Here is a 27,980-nt window from a genome sequence, read left to right on the forward strand (position 1 = left end):
GTCAAAGATTTGCTTCATAATTATTTTGCAAATCTAAAAATAAAAATGCTTAATTTGTAGCTTGAAAAGGAAACAACCTAAACTATAAAAACAAGATTAATGCTAAAAACATGTTGTCTGTTCGAACACTAAAGACAGCCTTTCAAAATAAGAGTCCATGAGCAGAAGAAGTGGAAGAGATAAATGTAATGACAGGTGTGGTCTTTTAGTTTGATTTCAAATATTGACGCGGCGGTCTCATTATCTGGTGTAATCAGTCTAAGGAAATATTTGTTGATGTATTTTGTGCACTTCATGTATACATGGTGAAGTCGTTCAACAATTCTGCCTTAAAGACCCAGTTTTAATGGATCCATAACAATCCACCTTCCCTCATTTTATGTCTGCATTCAATAATCTTCATGTGAAACAAAAACAAAATATTAAGTCCTCACATGCTGCAAACAATAAAAAAAAAGGAAAAGATCTGGGTTTGTCCATCGGTCACTGATTATTACACATTATCATAACCAGGCAAAACCTGTGACACATCAAACGGAGCGTTCAAACAGTGACTTTATTGACTGAAATGAAGAAATGATTGAGATGAAAGAGGAGGTGAAGACTTTGAGCCAGATATGAAAGTATCCACAGCCCATAGACGACAATGTGAGTGTAGGACGAGTCGACTGCTAAATTTCTTTCCTCCTTCTGTCTGAAAACAGCGTCCTCATTCCACTGTCTCTGTTTTCTGTCCACAATGACTGGCAGCCATTGAAAGAGGGATGGTTTGAAGTGCTGAGAGAAGAAGGTGCAGTGGTTAGAGTAAGAAGAGCCCACGTTCAAACACATGCTGGTTAGTTTAATTAAAAACTTTAAACTACCCAGTAGGTGTGAATGGTTGTTTGTCTTTGTATATTACCCTTGTGATATGCTGGTGACCAGGTGTGCCCTGCCTCTTGCTCAATGTCAGCTGGGATTGGCTCCAGCGCCCTGTGACCCTCAGAGTATGGGTGCTATAGATAATGGATGGATGGATGAAAGAAGAACAGGACGTTTTGGGAGTTTAAGGTTTGTCGAGTCTGGCCTTTTGCTTGTTTTTACAAAACATGATCTTGGAATTCATAATTTTTAATGAAATCCATTCTACACGAAGCCTGAAAACATATCTACATCTTCCCTCACACGTAATTGTGAAAAATGTAATGCAGACGTCTTTGCTTCCTCTCTGTCCTACCTATTGCCAGCTCTCAATAAATTTGTCAAAGTGCAGCCTTCAGCAGCCTATAGGCCTGTGTGACACAGCTCACCTGGAAGAGCTGTGTGACTTAGAGACTTAGAAATGTCAGCCGTCAGTTTGTTTACTCGCACTAAGCCTGTCTTGATGTGGAAGGAATCCAGGGATTGTTTATTCCTCTATGTCATGATGCAATTTTAAGTGAGATGTCGTACGGTGCTAAAATGATTAACAGGCTTGCTTATCACTCAACTGACAGAAAGTCAAGCAATAATTTTGAGAATCAAGTTTTAATCAAGAAATTATTGGGTCAAGTTTTCATTTTGGACCCTTTGTTCGAAGAAAACTAACTTTTTGAAAGGGAGAGCATGTGGAAACCTTCACACAAAAACCTTCTTATTATGTTAAAGAAAGTGAAAAACAGTTATTGGATTCAAACCTAAATTGAATGAGTTCTTCCATGACTCATGCTGTATCTTCAACCAAGGTTTGTAGTAATGTGTCCAGTAGTTTTTGTGTAATCCTGCCAACTCAGAAACAAACAGACGAGCACATCACCTCCCTGGCAGATAAGACATTCATTTGTTTATTAAGGTTTCAAGTTGTGACTGAAGACTTTATTGATGATGAGGAAATGATTTACTAAAGCTTTAACGGTCAGTGATAGTCTTGAGTGTTGACTGATGAGGGGCTGCAAACTAAACAAAAGTCCATTTGATAATTTAATCATTATCGTGATATAATGATCTTTATATTTGCAGAATTGTTTTCTTACCAGAATGGGAGAAACCCATGAGCATTTATAAACAGATAAACCACGTTTTTAAGTCTCACCCAACATTCTCTGTGTTTACAACCCATCTATCAAATACTAGATGATTATTATTGACTATTATTAGTTATTCAAACTTTTTAAAGAGGGTGCTTTATTCTTTAAGGGATAGTTCACCCAAAAACTGATATCCTAGTTACTGCTGCGGCATAGTGAGTAGATAATGAGTGAATTTTCATTTTTGGGTGAACTATCCCTTTAAGTGCCATAGGCTAACTTAATCTGTCTGGGCTTCCAACGACTTTATATAAATATGTTTATATACATGGCAACTATTAAAAGTGTAAAATGATACTGCAGCTCATGTGATATTTCTCCAAAGCCTTGTTTCATAGAAGCCTCAGTGTGGACTCAACTTTTTTCTCTTGAAACTCGACCCTTCAGCTGAAATATAAAATGCTGATGTGTGAGGAAAAATAAAAATAATCCTCAACTTCATTTCATTTCAAAGCTCGTGAGCATCAACGTGGATGAAGCCACGGTGTCACACGCGGGCTCGTGGGATAAATGTGCCACGCGTGCCTGTGTTGTCAGCCTGTGGGAGCTGCAGCCATGGGTGGCCAGCGGGCGGGATTTCTAATGGTGATGAATCCCGGGGGTCTGAGTAATTATGGCTGTCGCTGGACGGAGAGAGAGAGGGGGGGGGGGCAACAACCCGGCGGAGGCATTTTATCTTAATCACAGCTCAGCTCAATTCAAATTAATTTGACAAGTTTCCCCCCCAATCCTTATTAAAAGACGCGTATGGCAAATGACCCCCCCCCCCCCCCCCCCCCCCCCCCCCCCCACCCCCTCCTCTAAATACCTCGTCATTAAAGAAAAATATTAGAAATATGTTTTTAAGAGAGAGAGGGAGGGAGGGAGGGAGGGGGCACTGTGAGGGTGCGAGATGATTTCCCGGAGATATTTGTCTCCCTGTAGTGCGCCCTGAGCCACCATCCATCCATCCCTCCCTCCCTCCCACCTCCCCGGGTGTTTCTATAGTAATTTCCAGCCAATGATCAGTAGGTGTCCACATCCCTGCTTGCTCACCTCAGCACCAATCAGCCACACACAGCGACAGGAGACACGGACTGAGCAGAGACCAGGCAGACGCACAGCACAGCACAGCCCCCGGATCAGCAGGAGAGGAAGCGCGTGAACCCCCCAGTTCTTCTTCTGCTGCTGCTGCTGCCATCTCAACCCCCACGTTTATTTTTGTGCGCGACATATTTTTATTGGAGGATATTTTTGCACTTTTTCCCCCAACATTTTTTTTCTCCTAACGTGAAAAAGAAAGTCGATAAAATGCTTCTTTTGTTTTGAGCGCTCTGAACACACACACGCACGCACACGCACATTCACACGCTCGTCCCGCTCTCCTGTGTGTCTGTGCGTCTTCGCGCATCTTTGGCGTTATTTCCCTCCGCGCAGTGATGTGCCGTTACGCGGGCGCAGGCTGGTAGCATCGTGGGAGCTCCTCTCTACAGGAACCTGGTAGGTGATGCTCTCTCCCCCTCTCTCTCTCCCCCTCTCTCTCTCTCACACACACTCACTATTTCTCCCCCCCCCCCCCCCCCCCCTCTCTCTCTCTCTCTCTTTCTCTCTCTCTCTCTCTGTCCACATGCATGCGTCCCCCCCTGTCCCGGATAGTCTCCATGCGGCTGCCAAGTGATCCAGCCGGTGTCAGATGTGTTTGTGGGCTTGTGTTTGCTCTGTAGCACCGCTCTCTTCCTCCTCCTCCTCCTCCTCCTCTGTGGATTATCTATGCACGACCTTTGGTCTGATCGTCTACCACAGACCAGAGTGTCATTAACAGCATCACGGTGCAGCAGCGGCGGCGGCGGCGGCGGCACAATGGTTCGTCATCGGACGTGGCTTTTTCCACTTTTCTTTCTTCAGTCTCCTCTTTACGCACTCCCTCTCTCCCCCTCTCTCCCTCTGTGTCTCTCCGGCTCCCGAGTATTGAACATTTCTGTCTCTCTAAACTTTGTTTACAGGCTGAAAAAAATCAATGTCCGTGACTTGATTGCCTTTGGGCTGCGTTTTTTGCTCCAGGGGTGAATTGATTAAGTAATAATGACCCTGAGGAGGGCCGATCATTAAGCCAAGGAGGTTTTGTTTACTGGTGGTTTGCGGCTTGTTTTGGACGCCACATCGACACAGAAGCTCCAGATCTGGAGCCTCACATTGGTGCCACAACATTTAAAAATAACAACAGCTTCATATTTTTGTGCAGAATTGAAAAGTGAGCCATTGCGAAAATGTTGAGATTCTATCATCAGGATAATTTAGCACTTAATATAGGAAATGTGAATGAGCTGATGTTATTCAGCGACCAGAAGACTTAAACATGCCATCTAGCTTTATCTCTCCACTTCCATGTGTGCATATTTCTAATTCACATATTTTTTTCAAGACAGCTGCTGGGTAGCACCATGGAAGTGATTTGAAATGCTGTAGTGTTCCAGCAATGGATCAGCTTTGGCAATTAAGAGAGAAAGCCCAGAAAAAGGTAATGGAAGTAGGGGGAGATGTGTCTAATGGGCTTTTATCTGTGGAAACCAAATCCAGACAGACTGGTGGAGAGAGGCAGGGAGAGAAAGAGAGAGAGAGAGAAGGGAAATGGAGCACCCCCCCTCTCTCACACAAACACACACACACCTAACATGTGCACACACACTTGGACACATTGTAGTTGGTCTGGTCCATGATCTGGATGTAAATTCAACAGTGACTGTGTTGTCAATGGGTAAATGTAATAGAGCTGGTCTGGAATGAAATCAAGGTGCTCTCCAGAGGCTGGATAGACTCATGTGTACATGTGTGGGTTCGACTCTGCTATTTGGATAAGATGAAAAAAAAAATCTGAAATATTTAACTATGTTCCTCCTGGCACCCAAAGAAGATTATTTTTTAAGAGCTTATATCGCAGGCCTAAGGTAAAAGTCTTTGTGTTTGTAGCTGCTGCTGTCTTAATCTGAATTCTAGGGAGCCTCTCCTCAAACTTTTCAAAAAAATAAGAAAGTGATATTTTGGGTTTGAATATTAGGTCTACATTTCAATGTTTTGATGAAACGTACCCTTGTGTATTCTGATGTATTTATTCAGTCTGTGAAGTATCTGATTGGACTTTCTTCAAAATATGTAAGAATAACTTGAAAAGACGTCTAAAAAATGTTGAAAGTGTGGCGTTTTCTGAAGCATGCTAATTCCTCCCCACATTATAATAATGGCATGTTGGTCTGTCACAGCTATCACGTTATTGTCACCAGATGAAGATCACTTCTGATTACTTGTGATAGTTGCATTATGAAACGTCAAAGCGTAAACAATGTGCCAGAGGAGTCTTCAAATGTTCAGCTGTTGTCTTCAGAGAGAAGTTGACGTGGTGAGATGAAATCTGATTAGAATGAAAACATTTGCCTCTTTTATGTGTAACTGTTGTTTTCTTGCTTTTAGCGCTGGAGAAGATAAACCAGGATGGTAACACACTGTTGGTGACCAGCTTCAGTTCAACGACGGCCGCCATCACTCCACGCTCTTCTCCTGAACATTGACTACCAGTCCTCAGCCATGTCTAACATAAACAGTGCACTTTGCATTGAAAACGGACAGAACGCAGATATTTCTCTCTTACAAAAGGATACTCTGTCCGATGGTGGATTAAGCCAGCTTTTGGATTATAACGCAGAAATGGAAAGGTACAGGTCTTTTGCAAACTTTTATAAAACCAATGGGGCATTTCCACAGACTGCCAAGATTGCCCGCATCACAACGCCCATTTTTCCCAGTGCTAGAATTGGCATGTCCCCTTGGAACTGCGATAACGCCATGCTCTGGGGAAGGAAATCAGCGGCAATAAACCCTAATAGGACCAGCATGCATAGAAATGACTCCCAGAGGCCGGGGAAGCCTGGCGTGCCGCCAGAGACGCTGCAAATGGCAAATAATAATTTCCTCTCTACCTTATCCCCCGAACACTGCAGACCTTTAGCAGGAGAATGCATGAACAAGCTGAAATGCGGCGCTGCTGAAGCAGAGATAATGAATCTCCCAGAACGCGTTGGAACTTTTTCCGCTATTCCGGCTTTAGGGGGCATCTCATTACCTCCCGGGGTCATCGTCATGACAGCCCTTCACTCCCCCGCAGCCTCAGCAGCCGTTACAGACAGTGCGTTTCAAATTGCCAATCTGGCAGACTGCCCACAGAATAATTCCTCTGCATCCAGTGGAAACCCAGCGAAGAAGAAAAGGAAAAGGTGTGGGGTCTGTGCACCCTGCAGGCGTCTAATCAACTGTGGTGTCTGCAGCAGTTGTCGGAACCGCAAAACGGGCCACCAGATCTGCAAGTTTAGGAAATGCGAGGAGCTGAAAAAGAAGCCAGGCTCATCGCTGGAGGTGAGAACTGGGGCTCTGCTTCCCCTTCTTTTGTTATTATCCCCTTGCACTCCAAAGCATTAACCTTTTCATCCAGTCACGTTCTAAGCCCTTGAAAATTGTTTCCATGCCCACCCATGCCTGAACATCCCCCCGGCTTCTCAAATCTGCCTACCCGCCTAGCCTAATTGGCAGTAATTAGGGGTGTTTGTACGGAGCGCAAGCTGAGCTTGGCTCAGACACCCCTAATTGCTGCCAGTCAGGCTGGGGCTGGAACGCATCCGAACAACCCCAAGCTTGGCTCAGCTCCAAGCAGGGCTGGGAAATGGTTTTCAGCAGAGAGCCATCCCTCTCTGCACCCGGTCATTTTAACCAATTATGGAAACCGTCTCTGGATGGGGAGAATCAATATCCCACAAAGCCTCAGCCTCCGACCACCAAGAGACGGTGAGAGTGATGGCAGGGCTGCTTGATGGCTCTTCTAAAAACAGCCCCCAAGTTTTGTGTTTGGGGGAGGGTGGGTTAGTGGACCTGTATGAATTGGCTGTGCATACACAGAGGGGTTGAGATGAAATCATTCTATATTATATTTGTGTCATTAAGGCCAATTATAGATCAATGTAGGGCATGATGCAGATCAGGAGGGATGCAGAGTCAGAACAAAATCACTGTCACTCAGAGAAAAAATGACTAAGACACAGCGAGAGGCTTCATTAGGACACAATCAGAGGACAGCGTTGTTTTTAAAAGTTCATTCTAATTGATTTATTTACTGAATGATATTCAGTTGTCAAGGGCAGAGGCAGAATATGTTAGGTTGCAGATGTGGTTCTCTTTACCCTGAGAGCTTGAACTTGCTTACTGACTTTACATGAGCCTGTATATGGATGAGTCACCAATGCAACCTGAGGGCCTCGTGATTTGCTCATTAATCAAATGATTACACAGAGAGGAAAAAGAGGTTAATTAGAGGAATTTCACCTAATCTGCTTATGGAAAAACACCATGTATGGGGCATTATTTGTTTGTGATTAATTATGTGATTGATTTTTTAAAAAGTGTTCATTTAATAAGATAATATTGTGTCTTCATCTGGTTTTTCTCATGATTTATAGTGTAAACATCACCTTGTTCCTGCTGCTTTTCAGTGACCGGGAAATTATGCAAACATTCAGAGTAGATTTGAGACATAAACGTGCAAATGTTGAAGCTTGTTCTTGAACAATGATGTGACAAGCTTGATGTGACATAATACATTTAGTTGTAAATAATTTCATGAGTCATTAAGATGACCATTCAGCCACCAGGTAGCCGCTGTGTCAGTCATTTTAAGCAATTATTTCAAAGGTTGTGCAGAAGGCAAAAGTTCAAAAGTTTTTTGAAACTGCTTAGCTTAGCTAGTTCAAAACTAGGATCCATTTTGGGGAGTTTTAAGTTCTTAAGAAATTCTTTTTTATGTGAAAAACTGCACATGAAATGAGAGTATGTTGAAAATTAACTTTAAAGACACGTTTCTGTAGCTTCCAACAAGAAATAATAAAGCAGGTCACTGCTCTAGAAATGAAACCTGTTTTTTTAAAACTGACACAGAGGGATGTACAAATGAGGGAATATCACCTGCTTGAAGGAAATGTAACTTTTTTACAGTTTAGGATTCAAATCACAGACAAAAAAAGATTTTGTGTAAGATACTGTCTCTCAATAATTTCCATATGTTGCAGCCATAAAAACACAATTAGTTTAAATAATTAATTTGGTGTTTTGAACTGTAGCTTTAACCGAGTGTTGGAACAAGCTGATAGAGAATAAACATGTGACTGGTTTTACAGTGTGGAAATTATGGGGAAACCTCAGTTTGAATAAAGAGGTCACTGATTGGTTGTGGGTTGTGGGTCAGACACAACCAGAAGGGGTTAATCGGAAGCTAATTTATTGTCGTCTCCATTCATCGTGTACTAACAGGTGTCACAAACAGGTGTCCAGGAAGCCAGTCTCACGTTCTTAATGCAGGGGTAGACGCACTTTTGGAAAACATCCATTTGCAAAGAAGGTTAGAATTACAAGGGTGTGAAAAAGAAATACCTCAAACAAATCCATACTTGCTTTTAAAAGCTCCTCCAGTGAGTTCAGTAATTCATATTATACGGACTCCTCTCGCTGTAATTGTTATTTTTGACTCTGCATCTGTAATTACAGGTGCGCCTTCTGCTGCGGAAATGGGTTTAAAGGCATCTAAGAGGTGTGAAGTTGTGCCTTGCTTAGTTCTAACTTTTATGCGAACATTAACAAGGGTTTTTGTTTCTTCATCTTGCTGATGCTGCTGCGGTCACTTCGGTGGGGTGACAAGTGTGAGAAATCAGGGGCTGGAGCGATTTTCCAAGAGGAATTTACAGTCTGTGCAAATTCACATGTGAGCAGCACAACACATGTATGCACACTGTCTCTCATCCTCTCTCACTCACACACACACAAAGAAGCACAAAGTCACACTCACATCCACACTCTCACAAACAAACAAACAAACGCACACACACCAAACATGAGCCGAGTCTACCTTTTGCCTTGGAAGAGACGATAAGCCACTGGCAGCCAGTTAGATTTGGCTGTCAGTGTTTTCCACATGGGAATCACCCTGAACTAATTATATCTTAAGCAGCGGTGGAAAATGCAAATCAGAATTTTACTCACACCCCTGAAATTGGAGAGCCAATTTAATCTAATACCCCCTTTAATTTAGCGCGCTAATGCAAGGCCCTAGAGAATTGCCCTGTGTCACTGCTGCTGTTCTGCAGCAGATTCCGCTCTCTCTCTCTCTCTCTCTCTCGCTCTGTCTCACTCTCTCGCTCTGTCTCGGTGCCGCTCTCAGGCTCCAGGATGGATTAGTCTGGCGGAGGAATCTCATCTAACCTAACATTTCCTGAGCAGTTACGTTTGCATAGCTTGAGCTCCGATGGCTCAAAGGTCTTTCATTAACTTTCAATTGAAATAATACTCATGTGGGCGAGTTGTGTCGTACCTCACCTGTTTACCTCGACTTTACTTTTATTTCTGCAGCGAGGCGCTAGTTGAATTTTGTAAATGTAAAAGTTACCCTTGCCTGCATGTGTTCCCTAGCATATTGATTCACACTGTGGCACCAGTATTCACATAATGTTAGGTGATCCACACATTTGTGAGCTAATCCTATTCTACAGCAGTGTTTATAGATCTTTGTGGCTGTGATAGTTGCAGCACTTGTGACCTCACATCACAGGTCATGGCCTGAGTGAGACAGGACCTTTTTTTAACAAGAAAAGGACAGCACATCAATTATAAAGTATAATACAAGTTCATCTAATTTAATCTATCAGGATTTTATACAGGTTCTGGTGTCAATTATTTTGTTTTTTGCTTTCAGGGGCATTTTGTGTTTTTAAGGGAGGTTGAGAATTGAGATTCACTGAAATGGCACTAAAGTAGAGCTCCAGTGTTAATGCTAATGTTCTAACATAAAACTACATAAACTAGAATAATGTAGTCCTCGTTGGTTAATAATTTTAGATTTATAAAAGACCCATCAGAAGTCAGAAAATGAAGTTATAATGGAAGTTATAATTAATGCAATCCAGGTAACAAGACCATTAGTTTTCTATGACAAAAGCCAGAGTACCTGGAAAGACGTATAACCAAGCTGTGAAAAGATCCATCCAGATTTCAAGAACATATACAACAAAACAACCTTTTCACATATTTTTTCTGTAATTAGTGTCAGAACTGCTGATTATACACCAGGAGTCTAATGCCTGCAGGTTGAGGTCTGAAACAACATCTTCATTCATTACGTGTTTTGATAGAAACACCCTCATTGTCCTTATAACCACATGATTCCATGTGCTGCTTCACTGGCTTCTTGGAAATATCGTCAGGAACAATTTAACTCAAACACTGTTTACAATACTGCAAAGGAAAAGCAGAAAACTTGCCTGATTGAACGTATTAACACGTGTAAAAGCAGGACGAGGGCGAAGCAAACTCCAGTTGAACTGATTCCTCCTTTCAATTACAAATGTCAAAGGGCGGCATCAAGTCATGTGCAGGGAAACCTAGAATAAGGCTTTCTCTCTCTCTCTCTCTGTTTCTTGCTCTCTCTCTCTGTTCTTTGTGCAGCGTTGATATGAGTTCATGAAATGGGTGAGATGAAAAGGTGGCAATGGCTGCAGAGAAACCTTTTGCTATTGTGATAAAAGACAAGGCCCAAAATGGTAGGAAGCAGGACCTTGAGGAAAATCGCTTGGATTCAGCCTCTTAATGAGAGTACGGAAGCCAAATAAGCAACAGCAGCCAGGTCTAATTTGTTTTAGGTGTGCTCGGAATAGATAAGGACAAATCTGTGGCCTTCACCCCTTCCCCCACCCCCAACCTTTGCCTCCCTGGAGATAACACTGAGTGCTCCCAGCCAATCTCCGCGGGCAAAGGAGAGGGGGGTAAAGAAATAAAAAAAAAAAAGCAGTAAGGGAAAAGCCTGAGGGACAGACGGCCTTTAGATCTGCAGATCTCTAACTTACTGGATTTATTCAAGCTTTAAAACTGCAGATTAATTTGGTCGCAGAGGTCTGGGGGAGTGTGAAAAAAGAAAAGGAAAACGAGGCTGCACGCCGCTGCACGCCGCTGCACATCTCGACCTAAAGGGCAACCTTAAGCTCCTGTCAAGACAATAGGATTTTGCCATCTGAACCACGATGCAGACCGCTTAATTAAACACATCTTCCCTGCAAGCTAAAGTCAGCTACTAAGGAGCACAGGCCCCCTTATTCCTTGTCATGCCCTTTTTCCCCTAGATTGGTTGTGCCGTGTGGATTTTCTGTCAACTTCCATTTGCACAGGGTAGCTGTCCTCCTTAGGCCTGTGCTGTGCTCGGAAAAAGCCACGGTCGTGTGGTGCTGTTAAAGAATTCATCGTTTTTGCCACTGCCACCAATTAAGGCCAGAGCGTAATCGGAGGCGTCCAGACGATGCCCTTACATTATGTGGTCTGTCGCCTCCTCTGCCCCTGTTTGATTTAACATCCCTGGTTCAGTGGTGAAAAAGAACTCATTGTCTTTATTATAGAGAGAGAGAGAGACAGAGAGAAAGGGAGAGGGAGGCATGGGGGTAGAACGGCAGCCCAGTGGAGGGTGGACAGCGTAAAAGAGCAGGTGCGGGAGGACGTTAATGTGTGGCACTTTAAATTTTAAACAGATGAGAATAAATTATTGATGCGGACTCTGGCTGAGAAGTTAAAAGGTATCTCGTCATTACCAAGAGCCCGTATGAAAATGTGTGAGAGAGAAGTATTCGGTAAATGCATCAGGGGATTGAAATGAGAGACACACAGCATCTCGACAAGGGAGAAGAATGATGAGTTTTGATTTCTGCACATGTTTTATGTTTTGGCTCTTATGTAAAAATGAACTACTGCTACTTTTACTTTTTACAAAGCATTTTTCTTAATGAGTAAGTGCAACAAAGACAGTGACTCGATGTAAAATGAAGATTAGAATAAATTATAAAACATGTTCTTGAACATTGTATTCCTTCATTATGTGTCAGCTATTTCAGAATCCTCTAAAGGACACTGCTGCGTCCCTTACAGAGAGAACACGAGAGTAAACGACACAGGAAAGTGATCCTCATCATTGTCCATTAAAGTAACACTCGCATGATCATTCTTTTCTTATTACAGGATAAGATTAGAGTGCCTCTAATCTCTGGGCTGAGAATAGTAGTCAATCCAGTTCATTGGTTATCTTATAGAGAAGCAGAATATCCTAAAATATCCTAAAAGATATTATATGTAACCATTCTCCATTAAAATGTGTAAAAATTGCGAAAACAATTATATATTTTGTTGTCTTGTGTACTGATGTTATCCAAAAATATTTTCAACAATGTTTGGCCACAGAGAAATCCCCAGTTTTATTCAAGGTAACAGGACATTTAATTTTGGTCACCTGTTAATTGCATCATATCTGCTTTACCTGTGGTTTTGTCCGTCTCTGCTTTAACCTTTGGGGCAAATAACGTATGATTCAGAAAAAACACACTGCTGACCTGTTTGTGTTGGTCACTAGTAACGGATCACAATAATTAATTGTCATTTGGTACGTAACATGAATAAAAAACATTAAAAGCACATTACCTCATCATTACCTCATCCCACGTCATGATGTCATCCTACTATTTCTTTTGCTGTTGTTTGGATTGAGAGAAAATCAAAGCTGCTCTAACATCTGAGGCGTTAAAGAAAAACAGGTGATGATGTTTTATCCACCAACAGAAAACAGTTTCCCCTCGAATCAACAGACTGAACTTTCAGCCGCTCTAATGCAAGCAAAGAGTTGAAATCAGTGTTCACCCTTCATGGTGAAGCTAAGCTGCATCAGATCTGCCCTGCATTGTATGTGAGATGCTGATAATGTGCTCTGTGTCTGAATTTCAGTGCACACGTTGCTTTACTCTCTGTCTCTCCCTCTGTCTTTGTTCCTCTCGCTCTCACACATCGATCTCTTTGACAGACCACTAAATTACAGTTCTGCCATCGATTTCTAACATTTTTCCTCAAGTCAAACCTCCAAACCGTCCTCGCTGCTCATAACACTTCCTTCCCACCGTGGCTCTGGTTGACTGGACAGATCTCGTTGCCTAAGATGAAGACATTACCCTGCCCTCTGTGCCAGGGTTTTCTCTAGAGCAGCAAATTTAAGGGCCAAGAACGGAGTTGATTTAGCATAAAACGGGTTTTTCAGTCAGCGTAGGCCAACGTACATATCGACTATAGTCCCATCACCTCTGAAAGTTTTCCAAAAGCACAAGTTTGTGATGTTCTGCTTTTCAAGAAGCCTGTTTTTGCAGAGACTTGAAGCTCGTTTGAAATAGGAAATCCATCACACTACAAATCCTAGTCTGCTTCTGTTAAACTGATACTATCGGTGCGTGATAATGCTGATATGAACAGGAAGACTCATACAATGTCTTCCTTGTCAGTGCAAATAGTAATGTCTGCTCTCTGTTATTCAAAGTTTGAGGATCAGTTGTCAGACAGTCCACCAAGAAACAAACAAACAATAGGAAAATGTGCATCTCATGAAATGAATAACGTGAATGTTGTCGTCTCTGGCACCTAAAAAATGCATTTCATCATTTATCAAATACAGGTAGATTCAGGTGTTAATGCCTTTTTGTTTGTCGTTTCTGAAAATAGAGACTGGCATTAATAAACGTAATGGATTTAAAACGGGGAATACATGACTGAATTTGGTTTTCATGTATTATTCTATGGGATTTTAGTGATACAGCTCCCCCTTTTGTTTATGTGTGGAATAAGGATTGTGCTATTTTTTTACAGAATACTCTTAAATCTCGTCCATGTACTGTACATATATATATATACAAGTCCATTGTCGATGGGTTAGAGCCATAGACTATAAAAGCAAATGGACAATTCGTCTCCACTTCCTCCCGTTGACAAAAATGAATCCATACAATCTCAGGTATGAGTGCCACCATCTTGAAATCCTTTGTTTAGTGATGGTGGTGTGGAGCTATGGTATCAAAGTCCCGGCATCAAATAACCCACTTGAACTTCAGAACTACCTAAAATGACTATATGGTTATAGTCATTTTAGGTAGTTTGGGAACATTTTATTTGAGGTGTACTTTGACTTTGATTTGGTTTAATTCCAATCCACTAACATGGAGGAGGTGGGGTGCATGATCTGTACTGCAGCCTGCCACCAGGGGGCAATCAGGATGAAAAGCTTAACTTTTAGGCAAAGCAACGTGACACAGATTATAATATTGAGCTGCAAAATAAAAACAAAAACTCTGTATCCAATCTACGTTAACCCCGTTGTAGTTGGTAAAATACATTAATTATAAAATACAAGGCCTTAGAATTTAATTTCTGCGTATTCATTATGAGTTAATGTGTGACAGATGGCTCTGAGCCCTTCATCCGCGAAACCTGACGTGAAAGTGAATTCGTGAGTGACAATGGGTGATGGGAGAAAACTGGTCAACGTGGTTTAAGCGCCTCAGTTTCTGCAAGTCAAATCCTCGCGTGTTGCCACCTCCTCTATTGTGGCTCTGCTCTCAGATTATGAATATTTCATGGCGAGCATCTGACACCATGCCCAGAAAGATATTTCAAGTTTTTTTTTTCCTGATAGAAACCCTGGGGTTAGAGAGTGTCACACAGGCATGAAGTCAGTCTGTGGCCCCCAGGCTAGAGGAGAGGATTTATGATGCACCGGTTGATGACATCAGGTGGATATTTTCATTCCTGAGCAGAGAGCCCCTTTGTCCTCCGCCGCTGATAAACCATCGAGCTGTTCACAGTTTGTTGTCACTCGTCGCGTTCTGTTCTACAGAGAAATGATTTCAATCTGCTCAGAGTGCAAGCTGTGTTTTGACAAACTGTGACCGGTTTCCCCGTCTGATCAGTGAGACGCTGGAATGACTAAGCGGGGGGGAGTCTGCTCGGATTAGCTCCGTCTTAAATGCTGCCTTTAGCATATTACGTTGCCCACTGACTTTCTGCAGTGATATCTCTCTTGTTTTCATCTTTGTTAAATTTCACTTTCCAGTTTAACTAAATCCTACTTACAAATGTTATTCCTCATTTTCAGTTGCTTTAGGTGGAATATTAGTCTCATGATTCTGCCTAAATGACTTTAATCCTTGTTTCTTTCTTCGTTTTAAGAGGAAGGTTTTCTCCGTCATGTCCAGAAAGCTATTCTCACATTGTTATTGTCAGAGTATATTAAATGAAGCCAAATTATTCATATGGAGTCACTTGGATTCTCCACCAGTGTATGTAAATGCACTGATGTGGTGGTTTCCAAACTTTTTGGCTTGCGATTCTTGAAAGTGGAATTATATGCTTCTCTGGAGATAAACAGTCTAATGGGTTTCTGTGGGTGGCAGAGAAGCCGACATGTACATCCCCCCCAATCACAGCTACGCGTCGTGTGGACCTGCATGTCAAGCAACTTGATTGGATGGCTCAACTCTTGTCAGGCGACACATATGAAACAGACTCAAAACCAAATGCAAACTTTCAGCAAACAGGATTTATCTTTAACCAATTACTTTTAAACTGGTGCTTTTCCTTATCTTGAATTCTGATTTCAAATGTTCCTTATAATGATATCACCTAAATAAGCTGCTTTCAGGCATGCACTGAACTCCAGGCATTTTCCTGAAATTACAGTGGCTGTATGTGTGAATGCAAATTCCAGTTGCTCTGGACATTTGACATTCAAGAAAAAGTGAAACCTATTTGACAAAAAGCAGGAAAATTCACAGCAGGCGATTGGGTGAGTTGATATTAATTTTAACATGTGACGGACGCAAAACTGAAAAAAAGATAAAGAATATAAATATCTTAGGATGAAAAAGAAGTGCCATACAGGTAGAATACGCGACAAAGATGTCATCTCGGAAAGACGACAGGGTCTTCAGGGACTTTTGCTAATGCCAGTGTCAATGTGCTTTAACAAAAAAAATGTGATTTCATTTCCACAGCAGACTTTATACGTCATCTTCTGGCTCCTACGTTTGACTCCAGTGCCTAAATGTTGCAGAAATGTTCCTGTTGTAGTGAACGCATCTCACCCTGACAATCTCCCACTGCGTTCATAAGAGAAGAAAAAATTACTATAGAAACAGACTCATGTGGATAATTGAACCTTTATATAATATTATAATATGACCAGCAGTTTTCATTATTTCAACTTAGTGAGAAATCATATTCAGGAAATCACAGACACGGTTGTTCTTCTGTGATGATGATGATTCAACCAGAAAAGTTTTGTTGCCAGTGCAAGTGTCATTAAAGTGCTTCAACTGTGAGTCACACATCACGGTCAATGAAAACAGAGGAATTTTCACTTTTACAACCCGGGGCATTTGACTCGTCCAACTTTGCAGCTCGACTGTTGTTGTCTTGACCCAGAGGTGAATAAACACTGCATTAGTATCCAAGACTTCAGAGCACATTTTTGAAACAATAGCATCTTTTCACATGTTGCCTTCCCCGACATGAAACAACAGCAGCATGTTTTTGCTCGTAGATAGATAAAAGCATCCGCAGATGAAAACTGGATGCACACATTCTAAACCCTTCTCACTAAACTGAAATGTGTTACTTGCTGGATTCGTTGCACAGATAAACTACAGTCAAGTCTCAGTTACCTGAGTGCAATTAAGAATTCAACTTCGTCTGTGTGTATTTTCTAATCCTAACCTAAATATTATGTTGATTTACAGTAAATATGCAGAGCTCTGTGTGTAGACCGTCGGAGTTTAAGGGCTCCCACACAGATGCTGAGAAATCTGCTCAAAACAAGGAGGCCTGCTCCTACTTTGCATTTCAATTTAACATTTCACAGAACTGGCAGCATGTTGCCTCGCTTAGCCCTCACTTCGTTACACCCACATGGCTCCTCACTGCGCTCGCTGACATCTTCCGCTGTTCAAAAGGCTCCAACTTGGCTGAGAAATCGGGGATTTCCATTACCAGATCCCTCAGGTATCTACACACTCGAATGTCCATGTCCTGCTCACCCTCCCCTTTCCTCCGCACCTCTCGTCCTACAACGCCTGCCCTTCTCCCTGCTCACATCGCTCTGATGTCCCCATCGCAGAGACCTCTCTGACGTGGCATATGTTTGTTTTGTTTTTCCTGCAATCCCAACAGCACCCGAATGCATCCCTGCTGTTTCCCGTATAGGGCTGGCTCCCAGAGGAGAGTGAACTTTTGTAGCAGCCCTGTGTAAAATTGCTTGACTTGGACAAGGGTTGTTAGGTGAATGTAATTGAAATGGATGCTGGCGCTGTTGGGTTTCGTAGCAGGTGAACCTGGCTACAGACGGCAGCCTCTGACCCATAAGTGCTGCCTCACTCTCCTCCTACAAGGGTCAGCTCGGCCTCTGTCTGTGTGGGCAAGGGTTTTTTCCGTGCATGATAAATGGAAGTAGCGTGGCGTCTCAGCAGTGTTTCAGTCGCTCCGTTTTTAACCTAGATATCTCACACTGTGTGGGAGGAATGTGTTAGATTATATTCTGTGTTATAGCATGAGAGACTTTCAAATAGTTAGTGAATTAGTGTTACTATTAAAGCATCCAAGACAATCCGTGACTCCTAAAGGGAAATATAAATCTTTCATTCTTGATTTTTCCAGTTTGATTTATTCTGATGACAAATGTAGAAAAAGACAAAAACTCTTTGAGTGGACGATGCTTGTAAAGATTCCACACATTTTAAATTTCCTTTGCCAAATACATTTGGGAGGAAACGCGAGCCAGGATTATTTTTAATTGCAAGGGTTTGTTTTTACCAATCAAGGAGGTGTGACATCTTTGTGCTGCACAAAAGTTGGAAGGCGGAACTCAGGATGGATGGTGGGTGTAGAAATCCCCCCAGGATTTTAACAAGACACAAGAAACAACTGCATCTTCTGTGTACTTAAGGCTACTTGGTTAAAGCTATGGAAAGATTGTGGTTTTGGTTGAATATGGAACATATTCTAGGATTTAACTCATTTCTGACAAATACTGCATATCAATAAACACTGTCAGCTGTTTAAAAACTTTTAAAAATCTTCTCATAGCTACAAATAACTGTATCATACTGCGTTAATATCAATTTACCTACTATTAAAATAAAGTATTTAAAGTACAATATTTACCTGCTGTCATTCACCATTGTATGGCTTCTTGTCATGATCCATATGTTGATACTGTGGATACTGATACATCATTGTTGATCATAGCATTGCATAGCTAACTGTAATCTTCAGGCATCCAATGGCTTTATGATAAAAGCTACAATATGCTAGCCGCATCTATGCTTCCTGTGCATCATATTCACTGTCTCCGTTAATGAAGAAATGATATAAAGGGAAGATGCATTTAACCAAATCAAAGAGAACAAAAATGGATTTTGAAACACCTGTTTCCAGTTCAGATGATTTGCTTTAAAATTTGACTTCTCTTTCTTCAGGCAAAAGCTGGTTAACGTCCCAAGATTAAAAGGTTAAAACTGGCGGTGAGTCACAAAAGGCAGAAATCTAAAGCTCTTTGTGGTTTCAATGCCTCAAATGCGTCGCTCCTCAGGCCGTGCACCACTTAGTGATGTCACCGGCTCAGCAGGTGTTTTGCCGTTGGCGGCCGATGGAAGACATCTGCTGTGACATCACTAATTGGGGCGTGTCCAGAGTGGAGCCACAGATTCCGGCTCTGCGGTTTCCTTCGTGTGTGTTTCTGTGTGGATTTAAATTTTTTAAAGCACTTGACTGGAGCTGTTTCCGTCACTATTGACATACTGACTCCCTCATAAAGTGACATATTGCATAGCTGCCCCAGTTAAACTGGGCCAGTTCCATTTAACTATCCACTCAATGGCTCCCTGACTGTTTTATAAAAAATTTTTTAAAAAGCGTATTTTCGGAAGCCACGGAAGCTTGGCCCGTCTTGCTGAAAATCCTCTCCTATGGAGGGCGAGTAAAATATACGTCCTACAGGAATACTGCACTGTAATTACATTCCCCTATTAGCATACGGAGGCTTGGAGTCACACTGCACTCAGCCTCCAGCAGCACTTTGCCATATGGTCCGTCTGCGCTTCTCGGGCACTATTTGGCAAGACTCTCACAGAAGGTCAAATATCAAGTCAGAGGACTGTGCCAGAATTGCATCTATGCTAATTGCTCTCTCTCTCTCTCTTTCTCTCTCTCTCTCTCTCTCTCTGCTCCCTCATCCATCTCACGCTCCTCTGCTCTTCTCTCCCTCCCTCCCTCCATTGCTCCCTCTCTTCCTCTCCCACTGAAGTAAGTAATCTGCTTTAGGATGTTTCTGAGATGGAGATGGATTTGGTTTTCCTTCGCTGCCCCACAGCCTAATCTCCCCCCTGTGACCACCCCGCCTCTCCCCAGCACCGCTCTTAAGCACACCATCATACATTCCCCCCCGCGTGCCACCCCCAAGTCCATACGTGCCGAGTCAGCAAAAAACTCCCAAATTCCTCATTACTTACAAACATCCGCAATACACTTAGCTTGATTTGCTCCAACGGATGCCTGGTGCAAGGCTGGACCTTGAATTAAAAGATTGTAGCAGTATCTCAGTCCTGGATCGCTGTCACAACGCTGGTGTTCTTGGATTCTTTGTGTGTGTACATAAGCGCTGTGAGCATATTCAAGTGGGCTGGTAATCTCAATACATGAGCTATTTAGAGAATTAATAGGTGGATAGTGGACGACAACATTTCATTTGTTGACATCTCTCTCTCATATGAAAAATCAAATCAGGTGATGCTGTGGGCAGAATGTCCACATGCTGGTGAACGTCTGCAATGTTTGATGATATATGATATATTATCAACCTTGAAGGGTTTTGATCTCACAGTGATTCATTGGATAGTGAAATGCTGTTGTAAAAAATTAGAACTGATTAAAAATAAATTCTTATCAATCACACACCTTGATTTTTATTCAAAATCATTATGAATTAAATGATCATTTCGCTTGTAGTTAAAGTTAAACCATTAAAGCTCAGCCCTGATTGATTTGAATCCAGATTTTATGGCGACTGTGAAAAATGAACAGCGTGGAGCGAGGATGGGTTTGTGACCTCCGTGTTCTCACACACCGCAGGAATTTAAACTCCTCTCACTCCGCACGCTGTCGTCCACTGAGCTCATATTTCCGCAGTAATGATGAGATGCCTCAAAGCAGTAAAAAATTATGGGATTATTTGGATAAATTGTTTGGAAAATGTGCATAGTTTATTTGTTTCAGAAAGGTAATTCAAGGTTGTTGATAAATCAAAACTACTACAACTATTGAAAACAACATTCTTACACTTCTTAGTGTCTTCTGTGGATTTTGAATTGATATTACTCAGTTTTATTATGTCATAATTATAATCAGAAAGTTACGCTATAAGTTACACTTTATAACTGCATATACTACTTTTTCATACCAAGAAAACACTGATAATGGCAGAGTGACACTATTAAAGATAATGGCTATTTATTTAATAGTATTTATTATATATAGTTAAAAACATTCTACATTGTTACATAATGTTATATATAGTTATGAAATGATTTTCTTTATATTGTCACATGGACAGAAATCAATGGCACTAAATGTTGAGCAGCCATGTTGATATCCAATAAACCAATGTTAATACCATTGTTAATGTAAATGTGCTGGGGTTAGCTCAACAGCTCATTTGCAACCATGAATCCAAAATCAAACATTTACAACCAAAAACTGTCAAAAGTAAAAAAAAAAATTAAATAAACAAACAATATTATGAATAGTAAAATTAAAGATTTAGAAACAATCAAAGATGCCATGTTAATATCTTAAATATAATTGGAATAGAATCAGGGTAAAACACTATACTCATAGAGTAGTGAGTTGTATTTAACCATAGGTAAAGAGTAATGTAGAAGTATGCACTGCAGCTCCATTTACATTATTTGCTGTATCTGAATGGAACAATGAAATGCTACAATATATGATATAATGACTTAGATGTAATCTATTACCACTGTACCATACAGAGAATATATTCCATTATTATCATCACAAGATAACCAGTGTTTTTGATGGTTATTTTTCTATGCAGGTAATGTTCAGGGCTTAAGCGCGTGTGCAGGGCAGAATCGGTTTGTGTTACGGTGTCGTGATGCAGGAGTGGGGGCAGTGGCGTGTGGATGACTAGATGAGTGGTCTGTCCGTGATGGCGGCCTTGGAAAGGTAGCTTTTATAAACGGCATTGGGCGGCTGGAATATTGGCTACAAGCTTCAAGATGAGATTTCAACCCCCACCCACCGACGCTGGTAACAGTGGAGGTGATGGATTGCTATACCTTCCAGGTTTGAGCTTGGCAACGCCCCAATATTCCTGCAGAATAAAGTGACAGGCAATATATAACACATCAGTTAAGGCTGACTGCACCCCCAACCCCAACCCCCCACCACCGTCACCACCGTCACCCTGCCCCTCTTCTTAGACCTGGAGATCGGCCCTGAATGTTTGGCTCTTAAAGTCCTCCTTCCTTGGCTCACGATGAATCATGCTCTCTCCTTCCTCTTTCTCATCTCCTGCGAGTTCTGTCTTCCTTGCCACCGACTCGCCTAAGAAAATAATCAGTCGTTTCCCCACGTCGTGTCATTTTAAACTGAGACGATCGCAGATTTTGGCAAAAAAAGAGAACAAACTGACTGACCAGGCTTTGCACACAGATTTCACCCGCCATCGTGAAGCCGTGTGAGAAGGGTAAGCCGACGTCCAGACGACTAAAGCAGTGTCTGCTGACGTGTGTCAGACAAGAGGCAGCGTCTATTTGTATATATTTAGTTTGCACTCTGTCAGAGCTGCATCCAAAGCGTCACGGTTATGAGTAGTGGCCTGCGAGCTAGTGAATAATGGGTATTGCCACGGTAACATATGGGCCATGTGTTATAATGAGTATTCACAAACACATTAGCACACTCCCACACGCCACTGATCAACCACCGTTTCTCCCTGAGATCCCTGTTTCCTTCTGCCTTGCAATCTTCCCCACCTCCTTCTATCCTTTCAATCTTCGCTCTGATTTTTCAACCTCTACACGTTTCTTTCAGAATATTTTCTCATCTCAAAACACAGATTCTTTAGAATTCTTAGACAGAAAAAGAGAAGGGCAGCTGTAGTTGAATAAAAAAAAAAATTCACCCGTAATTATGGTAAATTAAAAGTTTTATGATGTCGTGCATGTGTGTCAGTGGAAGGAGGGGCTGTTGGTGGGGGCCTCTGTGACAAGGCTGGCTGGGAGCATAGAGCTGAGGGTTAGTGCCAGACATGTCTCAAGAGAAACCGGGGCACATTTGCAATCACCCCGAGTTCAAAAGGGTAATTTATTCACAGTCTGTGGTTAAAGTAGGGCTGCTCAGAATGCCAGTGGGATCGTGCCGGGAAGCAGAGCAGTAGAGACACATTATTTTCATTTTTTCTCTCCTCTCCTTCTCTCTCTCTCTACCTCTCTTGTTTTTTCCCTCATCGTTCTCTTCATTGCCTGTTGTTGTCTCTGCGAGCCCTGTGTGGCGTCTTTTAACACACGCCGGCGAGCATATTTCACTTTTACACTCATCCGCATTGACGTCCCAGCGCTGATTGAATTTTGAGGCGCTGCGGCGTCTACCATTATCATCCTCATCGTCTTGAGTGGTTTATCTCTGGCCCCGGCTCAGTGTGACGCCAAGGCTGCAGGGGAGAGGAGGAGCAGGGCAGGGGTGGGCTGGGGGTTGAAGACGGCTCTTGCGTTTTTATTATTTGTGTGGAAAAAAAAAATAGGAAGGAATGGCTGTAACCCGGGTCTTTAAAATCGTGGTTGGAGGTTTATGTTGTATGTGTGCATGCATGTGTCCTTGCAGAGGAAAGAATCGCCTTTTTATGCTCAGCTTTAGTCCGACTGGTTTGATTATGATGACCCGTTGTAGCAGTGCCGTCTTTCTACCACCTCGTCTCAATCAGATGTCGACATGATTTCACCATTAACTGCACCTGCCAGGTTCAGTTAGGATCACAGGGTGTCATGGCTGCCCAGAGACCTCACATTGTCTCGCCAGAATCAGCAGAGAATTATTCCACCACATGTCACTTCTACTGTGTTGTTATCACTGAAAGCCACCGGCAGACACTTAGAATATATTGCCTACTGTGGTGTGGTGGGGTTAATTTGAGGTCTGGAGAAATTTCTTCCTCCTCCCTCTGTCAGTTCAATACTCAGTCGTGTGCATTCATTGCCAGAGCGGGAAATTGTCTTTCCCTTGGTGTGCCGTTGTAGCAAGGTTGTTTTGTATGCTCTGCTGCAGAGGCAGCGGTGTTGACACGAGACTGAGCTGCTGCCACGACGTCTTGATTTGAGGTGAAACCTCGGTGTTGCTCCTGTGTCTCCTGTGTAACACTATCAACCCTTACTTTCTCCCCACCTCCCCTCCCCCTTTATCCCCCTCTGTCTATGTTGTTTCTGATTCCTCGCGTCTTTCCTCGCTCACTCTCCCTAGCGGTTGATGGAGTGATTTTGAAGGCGCATGCAGGTGGGGGTGTAGACAACGTGGAGCTGTGCTAATTGAGCCTTCTTTGTGCCTGGTCACTGCAGTGTGCCGAGGCCTGGGAGTGAATCCAAGCAGCACTCAAGAGCTCCGCTGGATCGATAACGCTGGAATTTAACAAAACAGAGACATGCCAAGTGCCCAGATCGGGGTCATTATTGTCTCTGGCGAGCCGCACTTCCACCGGGGACTGATCAATGTGAGAATATGGATCAAGATAAACATACTCATCTCCTCTTTCTCTCCTCTTTGCCTCTTAGAGCATCACATTGTACAGAGGGAGAACACAGCAAAAGACTGACAGTGCCTCTGTGAATGCACAAAATGCAGTCTATACATTCTCCTCACTGTGCCTTCAAATGAAGATTTTTCACATTCCCTTCACAGACATGTCAATATTTTCTGCAGAAAGTTCTCTTCAATTATTGCCTTTATTAAGGAATGTGTTTGCTGAGACAAATTTGCTTTGTAGTCCCTCAGAATTTGTGTCTTTAACTCATTACTTCATGTTTTGTTTTTCATGTCTTCATGTTTTTTTCTGTGTGAAACAGTCTGCAGAAATATCATGGGTCTTGGATTTATAATATAAATAATATATTATTTGATTATTGTACAATGTTTATCAATATTTATCGTGGAATTGGAGATTCTTCTTCTTTTCACTCAGTGTCCATTTGGTCATTCACAAAGCTTTTATCCACATTTTCCAACAAACAACCACTGACGCTGCTGGAAATATATTATAAATAAATATTAAATTATTTGTTGCTTACTGTTAAATCACAGACAGTGTGGTTGATATCTTAAATATGACATGGTTTATAGAGTAAAAGCAGATATTCTCGTTTGAAAATCTTATGAGTCATTTAAATTGAAATTGTTAAAAAGCCAGAGTACCTCAAACTTTCACTGGTAGGAAGAATGTTAAAATGACTAATAACAGCATATGTCACAATGTAAAAAAACTCTTTGTCTGGATCTGCACCAAAAATGAATGGGTTCTTTCATGGCCCACATCAAATCCTTGAACCAAGTTTAGTGGAAATCCGTCCAGTAGTTGTGTAGTAATCAGGCTGACGAACCAACCAACCAACTAATCAACCAATCATCCAACCAATCAATCAACGAATCAACCAAACAACCAACCAATCAACCAAATAACCAACCATACAAACAAACTGACAGGTGGGGCAACATAACCTTCCCAGCAGATGTTGATATATAAGTGGTCAATTTGCCAAAGAAGTCCACATCATCCATGTAAAGCTCAGTGTGGTTTTTAGTCTGGTGACTCAGAGGTAAACAATAGTTAAAGAGAGATCAGCACAAAGTGAAGCGACTGTGCTTAAGATAACAGCAAACTCATTAGACCTGATCATTAGAACAGATTTTCTCCCCAGTGTTTTCTGGTGGCTCAGACGATAAGAAACCTGCCAATGTACCAACACACCTTTGCTTCACGCCACTCACGCATCCTGTCTTTCTCTTCTACAAATAAAAAGCAGAAATAATTGCTTCCAAAAAATGTAAATGAATGGAGCTAGGGTGACATAACAAGGGGGCAGGCATCCGCTCATTGTAATTAGGCCAAAAACATCAGATTACATGAGAGCATCTTGACTTTCCAAAACATGATGGTGTTTCAGTTCATCCATGCTTTTAAATAGGTGGTGATGGTGTCCTGGTGTTGTGGGTCCCTCCATCACTCACTTGGATAAAGATAATTGCTTAATGTGGTGTGAAAAAATGTTTAATGGTTGATAAATGCATAGGAAAGAACATTTGCATCCAAAATGAGTGTGATGCTGTGGTATTAGCTGTCAAAGGGCTGCTGACTGTTACAGACTTAGTTTAGGCTCAAAACCATCGGAGTAAACCAACAGAAAAAACCCTTTAATTTCAAAAAGGAAATGAAGCCAAATTATCTTGACTGCCCCCTAGTGACTGGCTGCTGTACAGCCCATAACCAGTTGCTCCTCCATGTTGTTTAAAAACCAAAGTACATGGCGAATCATTTTTTCTCAAAAATGATTTCTGTCATTTAAGGTAGTTCTTATCACGTGTGTTCAAGTCTTATTTTTTCCATTAAGTTGGGTTTTAATGAGTTATTTGATGCAAGAAAACACAAGGTGAAATGTCATGATTCTGATTGATTGGTTGAGCGTGCGATACTCGATATGGAATGATTCATTTACACATCAGGACTTTGTAAATCATGATATGCTCCTGTTGTCACTATGTGATCCCGCGAAGAGTCGGTGTATGTTAATACTGAATCACTTCTCAGCCTTATGGTGCACAGTAAATACTTTATACATGCAGCCCATAAACTGCACATGTCTGAGTGAAGGAGCCCTGCTCTCATCACCATGCCTTTAAGGAGCCACTGATGACACTTGGTATTAAAATGTCAAATTGCCCTCCACTCAGACTAAAGTGATTTTAGTTGTGATTATGCACCCCCTCTCATGCACGCACACGCCCACCACCACCATCAACAGCAAGGAAAAAAGAAAAATCAAAAACTGTGCTAATTGGTCATGGAGATTGGTGGGAGACTTCAGTATTTTATGTCTCTGACTTCCAAATGAGTTTGGGGAAGGAGACACTGTCATTCTGGCGTGGAGGTTTTGGGGAGGAAGAGGAGGGGCCGCTGCTGGCGCGGGCTCAAATTGAAATGATGCACTGTTCCCCCTCACTGCTGCTGGAGCTGCAGTAATTAAATGCCTCATTGTTGCTTCTTGGGAATTTGTATTGAATATTTCATCCAGCGTAATGATTATTTGGGTGTGGGTGGGACGTGGATGTAATCACCTTGGCTGGCTCTTTGATGAAATACTTGGTTTGGTGGTTGTGCTTTATAGCTGCTTTGAGTGCCCTTCTGGGTTTATACTTAAGCCCGTGCTATTTGAAACTGCTGTTGTCGACCAACATCATGTGAATGTGACTGTATATGTGTGTATATCTGTGACATGATAATGATGTGGCCTCTTACCCTCAAATTCAAATGTGTCCTTCACATTTTGTCTCCCGCAGAGGACGCCGGTCAACACTGGCGAAGCTTTCCGGTGGTTCTTTTAGAGAGGTGAGCCACAGCCGCCCCATCCAGCAGCACGAGGGCAGGTGGGACTCTTGACTCTCTGCCAGGAGCAGTGGATAGGTTCACAGAACCCAACATGCTCGGCACATTCGGAGGGACGAGAGAGGAAAAAGGGGACAGACGAAAAGATAAATGAAAACATAATGGTGTTGTTTTAACTCTGTAATTTCCTTTTCTGTGTAATTATTGTACCTTTTGACAGTATCATAATGTATATTTTCGGTGTCTATGAATGTGTTTTCAGTGTTGTGGCTGTAGGTTCACAGCCAATCCTATGTAAAGGACTCAAAACAGACAATCATACAATCATGCTGAATCCGTCAAACAGAAGAGGCCACAAGGATTGATAATACAACAAAACACAACACACCTACTCTGGAGCAATAATCGAATCTGTTGATTACTCTTCAACCTTTCATTTCTGTTGACTCTTTGATTACTTTTCTTTTTTTTATCAAATGAAATCATCCTCTGGTTTTGTTTCCTATTCCATCTGAAAGCCATGTATTGAAATGCCTCGCCGGCAGTGTGACGTGACCCGCTGAGAGCAACAGACATGGAGAATGGCAGCAGTGCGTCTGTGATGGGCTTGTTGACTTGCTTCCTCGTGACTCACCTGAGTGGACTCACTGCAGAACAGGGCACATTGTCTTGTGTGGGGAGTTGCACCACTTTGAAATCTAAACGTCATTTGGTTGTGACTGCAACCTGAAGGTCGTATTTTTCGAAAATGGTCGGAGTACATGTTTTTAACAAATCTACTTTAGTCATCAAACCTTTTTGTTTTGTTCAGTTTGGATCACTAAAGCTTGTTAACTGTCTAAAAGGTAGGGAGTAATGCCAGTAAAGGAACTGTAGGTCATTTTGAACACATTCAAATTTAGAATCAATGCCAGAATACGACAGTTCTTTCTCCTACAACAGTAATGTTAAAACATTCCAAAACAAAAATTATTCAATAAGTTACTCATTGTCTTAAACCCTATTGTTGCATGTGTAAATGTGTTTTGGTTTTAAAGATTACTAAGAATTTGTATATTGTTGTTGTGATGCTTTTATGTGTTAAAATAAAAAAAAAGACTTCAGTAAAAGACATCTTGACAGAGAATGTTTGATTTGCAAGAATCAATGAAGACAGAGAGAAAAATAAAACAGTTTAATAAAAAAAAAGAAAAATTATCAACGATCAGTTATGATCGCCTGACAAACATTCAATGTTTTTTTGCCCTTCCTGCAAAGCATCAACAGAAATAACAACCGGGAGGAGATGGCAGGAATATAAGAGCATTGGTTGCCTCCCCAGTCACGTATTCCCTAGAATACTAAAATGTTGCATGGAGAAGAGT

General features: G+C 41.9%; 1 protein-coding gene and 1 long non-coding RNA gene across 5 annotated transcripts in view; one reads left to right on the top strand and one right to left on the bottom strand.

The window, feature by feature from the left end:
- The window catches only part of cxxc4 (CXXC finger 4), a 49,319-nt gene extending 21,590 nt beyond the window's left edge, over positions 1 to 27,729 (top strand). Inside the window, exons 1-3 of one of the 4 annotated variants that reach the window (XM_020101199.2) lie at positions 3,098 to 3,524; positions 5,490 to 6,428; positions 26,571 to 27,729. In XM_020101199.2, the coding sequence (XP_019956758.1) occupies positions 5,604 to 6,428; positions 26,571 to 26,615 (870 nt within the window). In that variant the 5' untranslated portion in view covers positions 3,098 to 3,524; positions 5,490 to 5,603 and the 3' untranslated portion in view covers positions 26,616 to 27,729. Of the gene's footprint in view, positions 1 to 3,097; positions 3,525 to 3,744; positions 3,888 to 4,430; positions 4,543 to 5,489; positions 6,429 to 26,570 lie in introns of those variants that run through there. The other 3 variants (XM_020101200.2, XM_069530645.1, XM_069530644.1) reach the window with 3 other exon arrangements.
- On the bottom strand, positions 640 to 26,664 carry LOC138411218 (uncharacterized). The gene is made up of 3 exons (XR_011243875.1): positions 26,530 to 26,664; positions 902 to 995; positions 640 to 777 (listed from the first exon to the last, which is right to left on the bottom strand). It is a non-coding gene; the product is annotated as an uncharacterized lncRNA (long non-coding RNA).
- Positions 27,730 to 27,980: the final 251 nt, after the last annotated feature.

Source organism: Paralichthys olivaceus, chromosome 8 (assembly GCF_024713975.1).
Source record: "Paralichthys olivaceus isolate ysfri-2021 chromosome 8, ASM2471397v2, whole genome shotgun sequence".
Lineage (NCBI taxonomy): Eukaryota > Metazoa > Chordata > Actinopteri > Pleuronectiformes > Paralichthyidae > Paralichthys > Paralichthys olivaceus.